This window comes from Rhinolophus sinicus, chromosome 5 (assembly GCF_057876585.1).
Source record: "Rhinolophus sinicus isolate RSI-liver-muscle chromosome 5, RSI-T2T, whole genome shotgun sequence".
Taxonomy (NCBI): Eukaryota; Metazoa; Chordata; class Mammalia; order Chiroptera; family Rhinolophidae; genus Rhinolophus; species Rhinolophus sinicus.
Window position 1 is genome coordinate 51,797,608 of NC_142505.1, and position 17,992 is coordinate 51,815,599.

At 34.7% G+C, this 17,992-nt stretch overlaps 1 protein-coding gene across 1 annotated transcript in view; it reads right to left on the minus strand.

Annotated features, from left to right (window-relative positions):
• The window catches only part of DNAH12 (dynein axonemal heavy chain 12), a 192,536-nt gene that overhangs the window by 107,123 nt on the left and 67,421 nt on the right, over window positions 1-17,992 (minus strand). The window contains exons 20-30 of the mRNA XM_074313144.2: window positions 17,661-17,855; window positions 16,079-16,200; window positions 15,701-15,983; window positions 13,061-13,180; window positions 12,591-12,747; window positions 12,187-12,359; window positions 9,395-9,547; window positions 8,900-9,139; window positions 8,325-8,570; window positions 7,876-7,995; window positions 2,640-2,749 (exon numbers count right to left, since the gene is read on the minus strand). Coding sequence (XP_074169245.2) covers window positions 2,640-2,749; window positions 7,876-7,995; window positions 8,325-8,570; window positions 8,900-9,139; window positions 9,395-9,547; window positions 12,187-12,359; window positions 12,591-12,747; window positions 13,061-13,180; window positions 15,701-15,983; window positions 16,079-16,200; window positions 17,661-17,855 — 1,919 coding nt within the window. The remainder of the gene's footprint in view (window positions 1-2,639; window positions 2,750-7,875; window positions 7,996-8,324; window positions 8,571-8,899; window positions 9,140-9,394; window positions 9,548-12,186; window positions 12,360-12,590; window positions 12,748-13,060; window positions 13,181-15,700; window positions 15,984-16,078; window positions 16,201-17,660; window positions 17,856-17,992) is intronic.

Consider the following 17,992-nt stretch of genomic DNA (forward strand, 5'->3'; position numbering starts at 1 on the left):
CACCCTCTGGTGGAAATAATAGGTGGCTAAGGAGAAATAAGCGGAAATGATGGGCGTTACTTCCTAGCAGGTAATAGCTAATTGCCAGAGAGGGACCTTACAGAGCTTTCTTTTCCCTCTAACAGAGCTATGACACACAATGTTGAGATGGTGGCTGCTCCAAAAACCTGGGACACTGAGCAATTATGATAAGCAGAACCTCCCAAGATGGATACAGCATGAATGAGAAATAAACCTTTGTTTTTTTAATCACTAAAATTTGGGTGTTGAGTGTTTCTACAGAATACCCTAGCCCATCCTTAGTGACAGAAATTGGTACTAGAAGGAGGGAAGGTATTCTTGTTATAATAAAAAAAGACTAAAATATGTAGCTTTGGCTTATAGGCCAGGTCATGGGTGGCAAATTAACTGTTATTAGGGGTTCAAAGATTGGCAATTAATGTCATACAAGAATGAAACATTTGGTCAATTTATCCCTTCAAATGAACTGGAAGACAGATAATATACCCAATGAAATTGTAGTTTTAGGGGAAAAGAATAGTAAACAGAATACTATTAGTATATCATGACAAATGATGGCTGCATTTAACAAGAAACTACAAAAAGAAATAAGCCCAGAAAAAAATAGGCAGTTTACAAGCAAGAATGAAAGAGAATAGAAAGAGTCCAGAAATTCAGGAACTTGCAGGCCTGAAAGAGGCAATTTGTTCTTATTCCCTACTGGTAAAATATAAATTGAGAAAATCTTTGAAGAACAAAGATCTACGCAGCCTGGCATCAAAGATCAAATCAAGGGTTGGCCATTGCATCACTTTATTAAAACCTAAAGATTAATATGGTTTCCAATAATCTTTTCAGGAGGATAAAATACAGAGGGTGCCAAAAATGTATACAAATTTTAAGAAAGGAAAAAACTGTATTAAAATTGTAATACTCAATATATACTGATAACAAAGGATGAATACAACTCATGTGTATATATTTTTTTGGCACCCCTATTTTTCAGGAAAAATAGATTAAGAGTGTGGCCCTCTCAATTAAGCCTGATAGGTTCAAGGATTCTACAGGAAATTCAGAAATGACTTAATAAGGACAGTAGTTATGGCTACTGGTACATAGAGTTTCCTGGAATCAAATAGATAAAAAGCTTATTAAGTTTTTGAGAGTGTTTACTGACAAACAAACGATCAGTCTAGGCTAAAACACATGTTCATGTTCAAGACTTAAAAATAATCGTTGGATATTATATGCATGAGGGTTGACTATACTAGCATTCCCTCTATTTTTGTATATGTTTGAAATTTTAAATAATACGAAGGTTGTTTTGTTTTTAAATCCTGCCTTTAAAATTATCATGATCTTTGAGACCTCAACTTTCTATAGGCAGAGCAGGCTGAAAACATTTCTCAACTCCAAGGACATTTTCTCTATTGTCTATTTCACATGTGATCGGGGAAGAAAATGGAGATGGAAGGACCTCTCAGAAGGTTGAACCAAGGTCCATGGAGAACAGTTAACTGGAAGGCCCCTTCCAGGGAGCAAAATCAAGAAAAAGTGGATCCAGGTTTTATGGGGTTTTAAGGTTATACAATTGATACGGGAGGCTCTCTAAGGAAATATATATATATATATATATATATATATATATACACACAAACACACACACACACATACACACACACACACACACACACACACACACACATATATATATATATATATATATATATATATATATATATATACACACATATATATATGCAATTGTGAACACAAAATGTCCACAGCCACTTTAATGACACCCTATATAATAAATTATGTATACAAAATGATTATGACTTCTTAGAGGGACCCCTACAAGTGAGAGGTCCTGAAATTTTTGTTTTAAAGTTTATTGGAGTGACAATTGTTAGTAAAGTTACATAGATTTCAGGTGTACAATTCTGTAATAGAGAGGTCCTGAAGCTTAAACTCCATTAATTTCACTCTATCTCCAGAAATGGGGCCCCCACATGCCCAGTTGGGTTTCACAGTTGCTACTGACCAGCGTTGGCTTCGTTTCCTGTTTCACTGTATTTCCTGTTTGTCTCCTATTCTTTAATTTCTGAAAAGGAATGTTTGCTCCAATAGTCCTGTTCTGGTAAACCCCCTACTACGTATAATACTGCGTATGTGGAGGGCACATAACTTTCCAGTTTGTAGGTGTCTGGATCAAGAAGAACAACTTCCAAATTTGATACAGAAACGCATCACCTAGCTATCCTGAACTTTGAGTCTGGTTCATCGATTGATTGGAACTTTTAGGTTGTCTCCTTGGAAAGGAAGAGTGTATTTTATGTGCATGAAGGAGAGTGCATAACATATTTGATGACCAAAAGAGTAAATTGTGGTGGTCATTAGTACTACATCACTGAATGAGCATTCTTTACCAATCCTTGTGGGACATACAGCATGAGAAAGAAATAAACCTTTGTTTTTAAGCCACTGCAATAGGGATTAGGGGTGGGGGCTATTTGCTCCCTAGCCTACCTAGCATACAAAGTTTGCTGATCTTTTGATACACAAATTATAGTTGTTTTAATAGTTTAATTTTAAAATAACATCTAAAACTGGCAGACAGTGATAATCTATCATCTTACCCATGTCTAACAATCATCATTTCATATGTCTGAATCATTTTTTCAAGAAAAAATTTCACAGGCTGAAGATTGTGTACTTTGCAAGCTTCATGAGCACATTCCAAAAATTCCTAAAATAAGAGAAAAATGGAATGCATTTCTATAAAATGACATTACAAATCACATCACACACATTTCATAAATGTAGATTTTTCATTTAGGAATAAGAAAATTGTATCTTCTTATGTTGATAAATTATTTCTTAAAGCTGTATTTTTTTTAATTAAAAGGATAAACAAATAGAATTAAAATACTTTTAAATTATTCATATTCCCATTAGTTACTAAAGATTATAGCACCAAACAGTGGATATATGCTACATGAAAACAACTCTCTTAATGGTGTTTTCCAGAATTTTACTTTTGGATAGGATATAGAAAGAGATGACAAACAACCCTTCACACTGTAGTAACTAGAAATAAACAGAGAAGCTAAAAAAAATTCATAAACATTTTAAAGATACCGGAGCACTGTGAATACAAATAAGTCTAAAGGAACTAAATTTCAGAAAGGGATGAGCCTTTCTTAAGTGAGTGCAAATTAATAGCTAATTTTGCCCCTGGAAACATTTTCCAAGTGTGAACATAGATGGGCAATGGATTGGGCCTGCTACAGGCAGAGGGACTTTGCTGAAGTAGGAAGAAACCAACAGATATTTTAATGGCCATATGGGCTTGTGTGACAGATTTGAATTGGGAGGAGCTTCAGACACAAAGTTCTTCCCACTCCTATGCTTATGCTGAATGTGAGGTGATAACGAGAAATCAAGGGCTTAACTAGAAGATACAGAGAAAGAGATTTCCTTAGTCGTGGGATGCTGCTAGTGGAGAGGGCTTTATCACACAGTAGGACAATTCTCACTCTAAAGACATTTGAAACCAGACGTAAACTAAAGCTCAATAATGCTGCAACAAAACTCTGACTTAGGTCAATTCCTGATTTGAACTGATCAGGAGCTTAATTTTGCTATCTGACAAAGGAAAAGACATGGTTCTTCTACAGGAAAATAATACCACGTTATCCTCTACAATTATTTTGTACACATTTGTAACATAAAAATCAAAATTTATAAGTCATAAGAAATAACTGATGATCAAGAGGGAAAAAAAGTAAGTAAAACAAACTCACAAATGATCCACATGTCATAATTAGCAGTCAATAACATTACGATAACTTACAAATGTACAAAAAAACCAGACAATATAACAGAAAATAAATAAAAAGATAAAGAATTTAAGCAAAGAAATGGGATCGCTTAATGAAACCAAATTGGACACACTAAATAAAACTAAAAAAAAAAAGTACCATCATGTGCCACCTAATGTTTGGTCAATGACGGACCCCATATATGACAAGTGGTCCCATAAGATTATAATGGAGCTGAAAAATTCCTATCACCTAGTGATATCATAGCTTTCATAACATCATAGAACAACACATTACTCACATGTTTGTGGTGATGCTGAAGTAAACAAACCCACTGTGCTGCCGGTCATACAAAGGATAGCACATACAATTATATACAGTACATAACACTTGATAACGATAATAAATGACTGTTACTGGTTTATATATTTACTATACTTTTTGTCATTATTTTAGAGTGTACTCTTTCTAATTAAAGTAAAAAGTTTGCTGTAAAACAGTATGCTGTGTTACGCCAGCAGCAGCCTCACACATCTCGCATTTACCATGTCTCTTGATTGCATCATTTTCTCTGGTGCTTGATTTAACCTCAGGTTATTTTATAAATTTAGTGTAGCCTAAGTGTACAGCATTTATAAAGTCTATAATAGTGAAGAGTAGTGTCCTAGGAGTTCACATTCAGTCACCACTCACTCACTGACTCACCCAGAGCAACCTCCAGTCCTGCAAGCTCCTTAATGGTAAGTGCCCTATACAGGTGTCCTGTTTTTTCATCTTTTATACTGTATCTTTACTGTACCTTTTCTATGTTTAGATACACAAATACTTACCCTTTTGGTATAATTGCCTACAGTATCCAGCACAGTAACATGCTGTACAGGTTTGTAGCCTAGTAGCAGTGTATACCATACAGCCTAGGTGGGTACTAGGCTATACCATCTAGGTTTGTGTAAGTACACTCTATGATGTTCACACAATGATGAAATTACCTACTGATACATTTCTCAGAATGTATCCCCATTGTTAAACAGTGCATGACTGTATATGCAATTAGAATTCATTCCATAGGCTTATCAGAAGCTGGATAAAGCTAAACAAAGGATTGTTAATCTTAAAGACAGGTCAATAAAAAGTATCCAAATTAAAGCATAGATAATAAAACAATTTTTAAAAAGCAAATACAAGGCGTAGGAGACAAGTGAGATAATATAAAATGGTCTATCATACACGTAATTAGAGTCCCAAGAGAATGGAAGAGAAAATAGGGCAGAAGAAATAATTTAAAAGACAATTTAAATTATCTGAGAATTTTCTGAAGACATCAATCCACAGATTCAAGTGCAGCAAATGCCAAGCAGGATAAGTACAAAACAGACAACACTAGGCACTTAAACAAGGAGAGAAATATAAAAAACAGCCAAAGGGGAAAAACACATTATAGTCAAGGAAGCATAAATAAGAAAAATTCCTGACTTCTAAGCATAACAATAAAAGCCAGGAGTTAATGGAATGACATCTTTAAAATGATGGGGGGGGGGGGGGGCGCATGTGGGAAAACCCCTGCCAATCTAGATTTCTATATCTAGCGACATTATTCTTCAAAAATGAAAGCTAAAGACATTTTCAAACAAACAAAAGCTGAGAGAATTTGTTTCCAGAAGACCCATGCACTTAAGAAATACTGAAAGAAGTTCTTTACATTGTAGGGAAAAGATGAAAGCACATATCTGCTGGAGGGAATTAAAAAACACTAGAAAGGGTAAATATAAAAGACTGTTTTTATAAAAAATGCTAATACTTAAAGCAAGAAATAATGTATTGTGGAGTTTATAACATATGTAGAAGTAAAATACATGACAATAACAGTACAATGGGCAGGGGTGAGTGAATAATGGAATTATCCCATTTAAAGTCCTTATATTGTTTCTGAAATGGTAGAATACAAAATTAAGGTAAATTGTAGTAAGTCAAGAGTGTATACTGTATTTTAATCTGTGAAGCAACCACTGAGGTAAAACTGAAAAGCCAACAGAGAAGACTAATAGAGTAATAAACATTACCTGAAACCCAAAAGAAGTTAGTAAAGGCAAAACAAAGGAATACAGTACATATTTAAAAGCAAGATGGTATAGTGTTTTTTTTTACAGCCCCAGCTCTTCTCGGCTGAGCTGCAGGCGCACTGAGCTATTCTGGTAGCACACCCCTCCAGCACTAGTAGCATTTTTCAAATTGGAATCTATGGATCCATGAATCTATTGCTATATTCATGGGAGTATAAGAGTTCTCCAAGAGAATGTTAAGATTTTGCATTTGTATTTTAAAAAATCCTATTAGCATATCCTGAATCATCTTGATAGTCACCTGTGGTATAATACAAAAATATATGTGGTCTTTGACCTCTGTTTCTGAAACAAAGGTCCTTAAACCCTTGGAATTCTGGAGTGATAGGAGTATCATTTGTTATTCATAATAAGCTCTTTTTAATCACATCGTGCTCCAAGGTACAGAACTCAGGCAATGTTAATCGATTACACAGAACAAACTATTCAAAGACTAGAGATTCTATTATGACTACTCCTATAGTTAAGCCCACGGCACATAATATATAGGTTGTGCTTTATAACAGTTAAAAAACAAACCTGCCCCTATTCTTCTTACATCTTACAAAGTTAAACTTACCATTGTTCTTCTTTCCTCCCTTTCCTCCATACAAATAAATATTCCACAGAAACAGAAAATATGTATAAATCCCAGCCCTGAGGATGGAGGGGTCTCTCATCCACTAGAGATTAGAGACCACCATTCTGCCTATGGGGTGGCCTTTGTTTTCTTACTCTCTGCTAAATAAACTTACTTTTACTTTAAACTCTATACCAGCTCATGTTTGAATTCTTTCCTATGTGAAGCCAAGAACCCTCTCTTCCTGTAGCACTTCCATACCTACATAATCCCTAACCTTGATGATTGTCAGAGATGTTTTGCAGGATCAGCCCAGGACGTTTTGCAGGCCCAGAGGGTTGAAGCGGCTGAAACCGCCTGAGACCAGCCAAAGCAGTTTGGAGGAAGACTCTCTAATGACCTGCTCATGAACTTTTCTCATTATACACTCATTATAATACTAAAATCTCTTCCCAGGGGCAGGGATTTGCCACCATTTTTGAACACGCAACGCATGTATAAGTATGTTTTCTAATTGCTCACGTGCAGGAATGTCCCCACCTATCGGTGCTATGAGGAAGTTCACCTTAATGTTTATGCGTAATCTCCCTGAAAAAAGAGGAATCCAAACCTTTGTTCAGGGACACGCACTGCTTTGGGGAATGAACCCCAGCATGTTCTTGCTTGCTGGCTTCCTTCTCATAAAATCATCTCAGAGCTGTCTTTTGGCTGGCAACTACTGAGTAACTGGAACTGGTTCTGTCCAGTAACAGTTTACGCATGCTGAACTCAAAAGAATCTTCACTGTACATTTTACCATAGAAATTGCCATAATGTAACAATTTCGTTTTAGTCACACATTATCTATCTCATTAAATTGAGATTGTTTTGTTTGTAATTAATTTTAATTTTGATTTTATATTATATAACAGCTATAAATAGCAGGCACTTATTCTTATGTGTATACATATGTAGGCCTCATTATAATGTTTGTACTTTAAATGGAATTGGAAATGCACATGGTTTGTTTCCTTTAAAATTTGAGAAACAAATTATTGTGTTAACTATGTTTTACCACATTTAGTTTACCATCTTTTCTGCCTGCTGTTCACAATAGTGCTATGGTATTCATAGTGGTAAGTATTATAAATCATAAGATAGGAAATAAAATATTTATTATCTTACAACATTATCTTTGACTTGAATCTTGTTAACCCTGGTATCATATAACAGGAAGTACTAAAATGTACTCATTTTCATTAACTAAGGTGGCCGAAATAGAGCTTTATCCTCCAAACAGAATGATTTCATTTCACTCATTTAATAAAACTTTGTATAAACTATTCATCAGATAAATTTATTTACAGAATAAGTCATTCAAAAGTTTACTTACATGATAGTCAGCTTCAGGAAGTTTAATACCAGGAAATAAATCACTAGTTATTCCATTAAATAAGGGTATATCATGTGATAGAAACTTTGGTTCATTTACGTCTTTAATTGATCGAAGAAGCTAAAATCATCCAAAAAGTGCAAAGTAAGTTAATTGCCAGTATTTACCCTTCTCCACCCCCATGCCAAAAGTCAAAGTTTCTTTTACATTGCTCCATGGAATCCCCATGCTAACAAGCCAACACCATGCTCATCAAGCCAAAAGGTCCTCATATTCTATAAAGTATAATGAATAACATAACCCCCAAAACTATCATTTCAACCCCATGTAAAAAGGTTCAAAGCAACAACTCTCTTATTCACCTATTTATAGTTCCTAACCAACTTTGCTAAAAAACAAAAAATTATCTTTTCTACTGAAGCTTTCACAAGTATGTATTTAATACTTACAAGTATATCTTCATTTTCATTTGGAAATTTTAGTTTTAGGTTTCCAGCAGCCACTAAAACTGCTTTTACTGCGCGCATTCCATAGTCATAATGAAACTGCGACGAGAGCTGCTCTGAGCAAAGCCTATAGGTCATTACTATCTTCACAGACAGAGGTTTTGCGTTCAGAAATCCATACGAGTAGAGGGAGATTTCTGCTATGAGGGCATAGTTTGGAACCATCATAGCCACTGTCCTAAAAAGAACCTGAAGTATATAATAAATGAAACATATTATTTACATAAAGGAAACCATTTTTAAAGCTGAGCATAAGCACCCGAAGATGTGTTTATATTCAAGTTTATTCCCCCAGTGCCACACCTTTCATCAACTCTGTAATGTTTTCAGTAGCACTTTAATAATTTTATGTACTTTAACATTTTTTAAATGTCTAAAAAAGTTTTTGAAGGTTTACCTCACAGAAAATGGAAAAGGTGAAGGGGAGATTACAAATACATGTGAGAAAATTATACCACTTTGAGTGGATTTTGCTGTTACTTTTGATTAACAAATTTACACTCTTAGAAAAAAATTACCTTAAGATTGTCAGGCAATTCAGAACGTCCTGCATAACCAGGATTCATGGTAATAGCTACAAAACAGTTTGGATTGAGTTTAAGTTCTGTCCCTTCAAAAATAAACACTTCAAGCTTTTGTTGAATGGCTCTCTGAATACAAAGGATCTGTTGAGCTACTACCGACAACACTTCCAACTCAATTCGATTAAATTCATCAAAGCAAGCCCAAGCACCAGAAGAAGCCAATCCTTTAAAAAACTAAGGGCAAGAAAAAGGGAGATGATTTTTCTTAGGAAAAGGCATCATTTATTAAAACAAATATTTAACATTTTAAGTCAAAACTGAAAGTTAAGCTTAATAAAAGCCCCAAGGATAAAAACAATTTTGTTACCCCTAAAGCCAAGGTTCAAGTAATGCTTAAACTACATTCAAATAATGTTTGAATGTGAATTTGCTTCAGTTTGTCCAGTTAGACCTCGCTATAAGTTTGTCACATTTAATACGTAATTTTACCTTTCCCATTGCTAGATAATCTAGCCCATCTGAACAGTTGAACACCACACACTGTACAGCAAGAGCTTTAGCCAAGTCCTTGGTGGTTTCAGTTTTTCCGGTGCCTGCTGGCCCCTCTGGAGCACCTCCAAGGTTTAAATAGAAGGCACCTATCTGAAAATAAAAATACATGTAAAAATAAACCCATGCTTAACTGAAAAAAAAACCATAATAAATAATTGCTCACAAAATGGATTTAGTTTTATTTGTAGTTTCAGCAAAGCAGTAATACAATTACATTATTCAGTTAATTTTTAGCAATTTTCTAGCTGCATAAAGAAAAAGCAGTTTACAGTCCAAAAAAAGTGAAAACGTAGCAAAATCTCCTTATCTTTTAATACTTTATACGTATCCTATTTGCCTTTAAAAACAAAGAGAATCTAGCCTTGAGATATTAACATTTGGTCAGAAAAGTTTAATTAGAAGTGGTTGTGGAAATGATAATAGAGTTCAGTAATGACAATCTCATGGCTAGCTGCAAAGAGAGGAAACATCTGAAAGAGAGTGTTACAAATGGGGGCTTAACAGCTGGAAGAAAAACAAATGACCTATTGTACAAATTTATCTATGAATTCACCTTGGCTATTGGTTCTACTCTTGGTATTTTTCTCCATCCCCTTAACACTGTTTTATATTTCTCTTACCAGTAGTATCTCTTTCTCCTTGCATTACAATTAATTCTCTCTCTCTCTCTCTCTCTCTCTCTCTCTCTCTCTCTCTCTCTCTCTCTCTCTCTCTCTGCCTGTAAGCTCCTTTAGAGCAACATCAGCAGTACCTGTATCTGAATTCTTTCTGGGTCCCCACGATGACTAGAACAGTGGCTGGAAATTTTTAGAAGCATATAAATTATAGTCAACTCTGACTATGGAGTTTGTTTCATGAAAACCACTCTGCGAGTTTGTGCAACTTAACTCCTGTTAGAAAAAACAGGGTTAAGGGACTCAAGATTGTACCTATGGGGAGGCAGGGGTATGTGGGAACTCGCTTGTACTTTCTGCTTAATTTTCCTATGAACCTAAAACTGCTCTAAAAAAATAAAGTCTATTTTTAAAATAAACCTTTGAAAAATCATAAATCATAAATATTTTTACATTTACTAAAATAAAATAGAGACAGCTCATTAAATAAAGGCAACAGCAATGATATTTTATCTATCTTAGATTTATGATAAATGCTATACAGTTAAGGTCCATTAATTTGACTACGGGAAACCTCAGTCTCTCCCTTCTTTACAATTTCAAGAAAATGCTTACAAGTGTGTTCCTTTCATTATGATTAATAAATACATTAGTTTTTTTCAATCTAGTGTTGTGTATAAGTGTTTAATGTGATTCTGATTTTACAACTCAAAGTTGTTTAATTTCCACCTTCCAAGTATTCACAGCTTCTGATTTCACTCAGATTCCAGATAAGACACACAAACTTGAGATTCATTTACTGAACAAATGTTTAGGGAGTAATTATATACTTGTTCACGGCTGGAGTAGAAAACCAGACAGACATGATCCCTGCCCTCAGGTAGCTTCCTGAGAAATTAGAGGGTTTGGTGAAACATTTTATTGTAGATGCATTAACACCCTACCCAGATTCCCTTTATTAGCCATTGCATCCATCACCCAACTACTGTGTCAGCTACAAATAGCTCACCACTGTTCTCTCCTGAGGATTCCCCTCAATAGGATCTACCTCTTTGGCAAATACCTGAAAGCTTTCTTACACCATTAACCCCAAGGATGACTCACAGACAGTGACAATAAAGGGATATAAAAGCCAGACCCCTTTGCCGAAAGTGGGATACCTCTGTGATGCCATCCGTGCCCCAACGCTCCCCATGAGATTAGGCTAAGTACCCATCTGATGAAACTGCATTTTTTCTTAGCTTTTCCCCCTGCTTTCCTCACTTTCTCATAGGCTTTTTTCTGAGAGCATTCCCTAGTAAATCACTTGTCCGAGAATTCCCATTTCATTTCTGCTTCTAGAAAACTCAATCAAAGACACTTTCATTTTACTTACTCAGCGCAGGTGGTTTCTTGATGCTCCTCCTCAATTTCCAGATAGAAGTGCCAGATTTACCAAATAAAAATATAGGATTCCCAGTTAAATCTGAATTTCTAATAAACGATGAATAATTTGTTAGTTTAAGAATGTCCCGTGCAACATTTGGGACATATTTATACTAAAAAAATTTTCATCGCTTATTTGAAATTCAAAATTACTCGGAAGTCCTGTATTCTATCTGGGAAACATATTTCCCGAGTTTTGGGTTTTTTTAAAAAAAATAGTGCTAGCTCTATCTTCTATAGTTTCCTAAAAAGCACAGACCTCAGTACCACCCTCCTACATTTCAGCTCTCTCCTTCCTATTCAACAGAACTAACTTGGAGTTCTAAGACCCAAATGTACTTTCGTAATCTTCTTGTCATCTCTCCCAGAACTCCACTACAAAAATTAGTATAATTTTCTGAAGCACCGGTTTCCTCTTTAAATCTCCAATATCTTCCTTTTTCTAATTTTCCCCAATGATTTTCAAGCATTGTAATTCAAACATTCTTGTATTCTACAAAAGCACCCAGAATTATTCATTACTGTAATTTTACATAAAGGGAATTTGGGATTAGGAAGCAATAGCTGTGTTCAATAATTACAGATAAGGGAATAAAATGAGGATAGCCATGTTAAATTTGGACAAGAAAATATGACACCACACCAAAAAGTAATCTTTAATGTGTGAATGAAAATAATTTAAATGCATACCAGTGTTCTGTAACACCTGTCAGTTAGAGGAGTAATGACAAGTCGAGGTGAATTACCAAGATATTCATAAGCATATTTTACATTGCAATTAACGATACGAACTCGAGCATTCTCATATTCCCAATAATATCGAAGCTGAGCAAGCCACTGGAAATCTGTATCATGTGAGACACCTAAAAAGAATAAAGTAAAACAAAACACATAATCCTAAAATGGAAACAATTTGAAAAATAGGTATTTTTATCATCTTTTAAAAGAGCGAATGTTAAAATAATTCGTTTTCCAATTTGTAGAAAAGACCATATGAAACAAATTCTGTTGAGAGAAAAAGACATATAGTATAAGTCTTTGTTTTTAGAAGCTATTGCTGTTTTATCTTTACTATTAAAGGACAAGTCACATACCCATGTCAATCATGTCCATGACCACATCTCTAGCATGCACGTCAATAGTGACCAAAGCCCCCAGAGTAGTCCTGGTCTGCTTTGATAGTTTTCCTCTCACCAGCTCTACAATATCATTTAGCTGATTCTGAAGTTCCTTATAGTACTTCTTTAATGCCTATAAAATAAAAAGCAATTAAACTAATGTTATATATAATATCTAAAATATATATTTCATATATTTACTCTTATATATAAAACTTTTCTGACTCCTATATTCTGATTTCTATATCTCTATATACAAATGAATTATAGAATGATTTTGTTTAAGCCTAGTATAAAATATTAATAATAAGTTTCCAAAGAATGGTGTAATTTTAATGTTACATGTAGAAATTGGGGGGGAAATTGGCTTTGCGAAGAATAGGTAAGCTAACTAAGAAAGACAACATGTAGAAAAGAATGTTATTTAAAATCAAATAATGCTTTACCTCTGTCCCACCACTTATAACTTCCTGTGTCTCAGAAGTCCAGAACATTTGAGAAACACAAAGTACAACTTGGCCAGGCCACTCGCGAACCCAGTTGCTTCTTGCAGAGTCTGGATAAGCCTGAACAATTGAAAAGTATTTCTAACTTCAAAAGATTATGAAGGGAAGAAAAAAAGCCTAATGTCTAACAATAGGGAAGTGCAATAGTTGGTACATTTGTAGGCTAGAATACCATATAGACTTGAACATTTTTAGATGGCTATTTAAAAGACCTGAAAATTGTTTATAAATTATTGTTATATTTTTGAAATATTTATATGGATTTTATGCTCTTTTGCTGTGAGGAGTTGTCAAGTTTTCTACATAGAATACCCACTAGTTCTACTATAATAAAATGTAAGGGTTTTATTAAAAAGTAAGAAAATAAATCAATCTGATAGATTATATATATTGACACCAAGATTTAATTGAAAAGGAGACTACAATTTGGTGGAAAACTGGACTAGCAGTTAGAACCCTTGTGTTATTAATCCATAGCTACACTGTATAACCAGAGTATATAATTTGAATAATTATATATTTGTTCAATTATAATTGAACAACCTGTGATTTTGAGTTCAAAGTATACTTTCATATCTGTCTAACATTTTTATGCTAAAAATGCATTTAAAGGGATGGGGGTTAAAAAATAACTTGCTTCAAAAGTAAATGATAGGCCGGCCCGGTGGCTCAGGCGGTTAGAGCTCCGTGCTCCTAACTCCGAAGGCTGCCGGTTCGATTCCCACATGGGCCAGTGGGCTCTCAAGCACAAGGTTGCCAGTTCAATTCCTCGAGTCCCACAAGGGATGGTGGGCTCTGCCCCCTGCAACTAAGATTGAACACGGCACCTTGAGCTGAGCTGCCTCCCGGATGGCTCAGTTGTTGGTTGGAGTGCGGGCTCTCAACCACAAGGTTGCCAGTTCAATTCCTCGAGTCCCGCAAGGGATGGTGGGCAGAGCCCCCTGCAACTAAAATTGAACACGGCACCTTGAGCTGAGCTGCCGCTGAGCTCCCAGATGGCTCAGTTGGTTGGAGCCTGTCCTCTCAACCACAAGGTTGCCGGTTCGACTCCCGCAAGGGATGGTGGGCTGTGCCCCCTGCAACTAGCAACGGCAACTGGACCTGGAGCTGAGCTGCGCCCTCCACAACTAAGACTGAAAAAACAACAACTTGAAGCTGAACAGAACCCTCCACAACTAAGATTGAAAGGACAACAATTTGACCATTGTTCCCCAATAAAGTCCTGTTCCCCTTCCCCAATAAAATCTTAAAAAAAAAAAAAAAAAGTAAATGATAATAGCAGATCCAAATTATGAATTAAAAAGACAACTGCAGAACAAAGTTTGAAGTTGATGCTAATAGAAACTATATTTTTAATAGAACACCATCTTTAATATAATACCATCTTTGATATGCTTTCAATATAAATGTAAGGATATAAATATATTGCTATTAAAATACCTTTTAATTAGCAATATTTAGAAATAAATGGAAATGACAAACTGACCTAAGCTTCAAAGAAGGATGAATTTCAAAGAATGGATGAGCTATTACTAAGTACATAGAAGGTAAATTTCTATACTTATTAAGGAAATACTTTTTTTATATTCTTTCTTATGTGTTTTAGTTTATTTAACTATGTATCATAAGTATAAAAAAATAAAGAAGTCAAGATTTATCTACAGGAGCATTGAAGCTGAACAGAATAGCCACTGCAAGAAGATGAACTTCATAGGGCTCTTGGTGAAGGAGAAAGGATCCCTCACTCATATAAAATGAGTTGCTGATATAATGCTGCAATGCCTTTAAAAATGACTTTTTTGGGCGGCCAGATGGCTCAGTTGGTTAGAGTGTGTGCTCTTAACAACAAGGTTGCCAGTTCAATTCCCCATGGGATGGTTGTGATGGCTGTGCCCCCAGCAACTAAGATTGAAAATGGCAGCTGGACTTGGACCTGAGCTGCACCCGCTGCTGGGCCCTGGAAAAACACACTGTCCCCCAATATTCCCCAATTTAAAAAAAAATTATTTAAAAAAAAATTATTTTTTTTAACAACACAACTGTTCGCTTGTGGTCCCCAAAGCAGAAATACACTGAAGTTTATCATTCAAGATTAGGTTAACCGGATTAGCATAAGCAAGGTACGTGTAGTGCCTGGGTGTTATATTTCTTTCAAATATATATCCTCCTTTAATGTTTGTTCATTTCATTTCGAGTTTTTAAGTAATTATGTGTAAACAGCAGTAAGTGAACTAAATCATGCTCTCAACACCCACGTTTGAGTTTCTTTTACACAGGATACCTAGTTATTCCTACTTATCCTTAGGGTCTCAGTTTCAATTTCACTTCCCCTATTCTAAATTATTAAGTACCTTATTATTCTTCCTCATAACACCTTTCTTCTTTTGTAGCATTTAATCACATATTATCATAAATTCTTATTAATATTATTTTAATAATAATGTTTTTTAAAAAGAGAAAATAATAAATGGTTTAAAATAGTAAGAACTTTAAGTGTTAATTTACTGGTACCCATTTAAAACCTCCTAAAAGAAAACATTTATAGAATATAAGATATACATTAAATTCTAGGATACACACCAGCCTGGATGCAGCGATCACATCACGAATACTCTGGAGCATTAAATCTTCTACTTGAATGAGCCACTTTTCTACAGCACCTCGTGCTGCAGACGTGGAAATAAGTGCGATCAGCTCCACTCGCTCACCTTCAGAGCTATACATGGCCTTAATATCCAAATTGGGAAGAAACTCCAATTTAGCAATACCCTCAAAGCATTTTTTTAAATGAGGCTGAACTCTAAGTGGATCTTTGGTCTCTGATAGAATCTCTAACATTTCATCATTAGACAAGAAGAAAAAACTAGGAAAAAACATGCAAATACACAAGCTTTAGTTATAATTTATCACACATTAGAAAATGCTTTTAATTATAGCACAATTGAATATCCATTATACCGAGGGAAGAAAAGTCGTTTTTTTTCAAGATATGCATTAAGCCCTTTCATAATTTTCTCCAAAAGTTCATTGCAGTTCTGCAGTTTTTCCAATAAACCTGTTAAAGAAGTAGCAGCAAGAACCTAAAAGAGACACATTCATTCAGTTCATCACTTACATAACAGATATAAAATCTAAACACTAATCTGTATTATATGTCAAAAATGTTAAAATGCCAAAAGCTTTATGAAAGTTGTAAAATGTTTCTGTAATACAAAACTACTAAAATTCAATAAATCATAACTCCTCTTATCCAAAGATGCTAGTTACAAATGAGAAGTTATGACTGTCTTGTATATTTTCATTTCTCCTTTATTGAATGATGCGGGAAGAGTCTATTAGGTTGGTGTGTGACATAATTTTTACATTTACAACTGTCAACTATAAACTTAAATCTATATGTATGAGTTGGCAAACTACATCCCATGGGCTCAATCCAGCCTACTACAAGTTCTTTTTTTCAGTTTTATGAGTACAACCAACAAATAAAAATTGTATATATGTACAGTGTACAACTTGATGTTTTGATGTACATATGCATTGTGATGCCAGGTTAGATATGGCCCACAAAGAATTATTTTTACACTTTTAAAAGGTTGAAAAAATTAAAATAATATTTCATGGTACATGAAAATATCAGTGTCCATAAACAGCTTTATTGTAGCTCAGGCACATCCATTCAGTTATGTATTGTCTGGCTGCTTTCTTGCTACAATGATGATACAGTTGACTAGTTGCAACAATAACAACAACAGCAAAACTACATCTTACAAAGCCTAAAATACTTATCATCTGGCTCTTTGCAGAAAAAATTTGTTGACTTCTGATCTGTAAGAAGTCATGTCTCACAAAGGTTCTAGAGTCAACATATAAGCAAAATCTTTACAACTCATAAATATCAGTGTGCTATTGACTTTCAGTAAGTCCAGCACAGCTACTTTTTCACCCAACACTGAAACAAATTATTTCTTAAGTTGAATACCAGGTTAAAAAAGTAGACATATATCTATGGACTTTGCATACTATGTGTATAAAAACTACATAGTCTGTCTTTCAACATTAGACTCACACTCAACCTGGTGCCATACTCGTATTAACTAGGAGGTAGATACACGCAGCAAGTGAGACTAACTGTGAGAATTACAGATTCTTTTTTCCGTTCATTCCCAAGCATCTACTCATTGAGTGGACTGTCGGGTGAATCACCTATACTACCCATCCTCTCTCTCTTGCTCTCTCTGTTTTATTTTATTTTACTATTTATTTTACAAGAGGAGGGGAGCAGTGAGTATATATCGTAGAAGTGAGTTAAATGTATCTCTGAAGCAGTTCCACTACATAGAGTTATAACTAGTGTATCTTATGAATTAATAAGTAGAATTATTTTAATGCTTTATGCTCTTATATTTTTTCTGAACTTTCTAGTTTTTATACAATTAGCAGATTTTGTTTCTGTAATCAGAAAAAAAAAGCCAAATGCTTTCTTTAATAGCCAAACATAAAGGTTCCCCTTTATTTGTAAGAGAGAAAACAAATACTTCACCTTTGGATCTTTTGCACAAAATTTCATGATATCCCTCCAATGTCTGTCTACTGTCTGAAATTGACGTCCTTCTTCTGGCATCTGTTGCATGATATCCTCAGAACAAAAAATGGGCTCCAAGTACAGCCACTGAGCTTGTACTTTTAACCATTCATCAATCGTTTCTTGTATTCGAATCAAACGGTCCTCCCAAGCCTTAATAAAAAGCACAGTTTACTAAATTCCAGTTATTAAAGACAAAATATATATTACAGCAAGGGATATTTATTTTAAATTTACTGTTATTTTTAAATCAATGCACAGCAGCTCACTTATGAGTGCTTCACATGGGT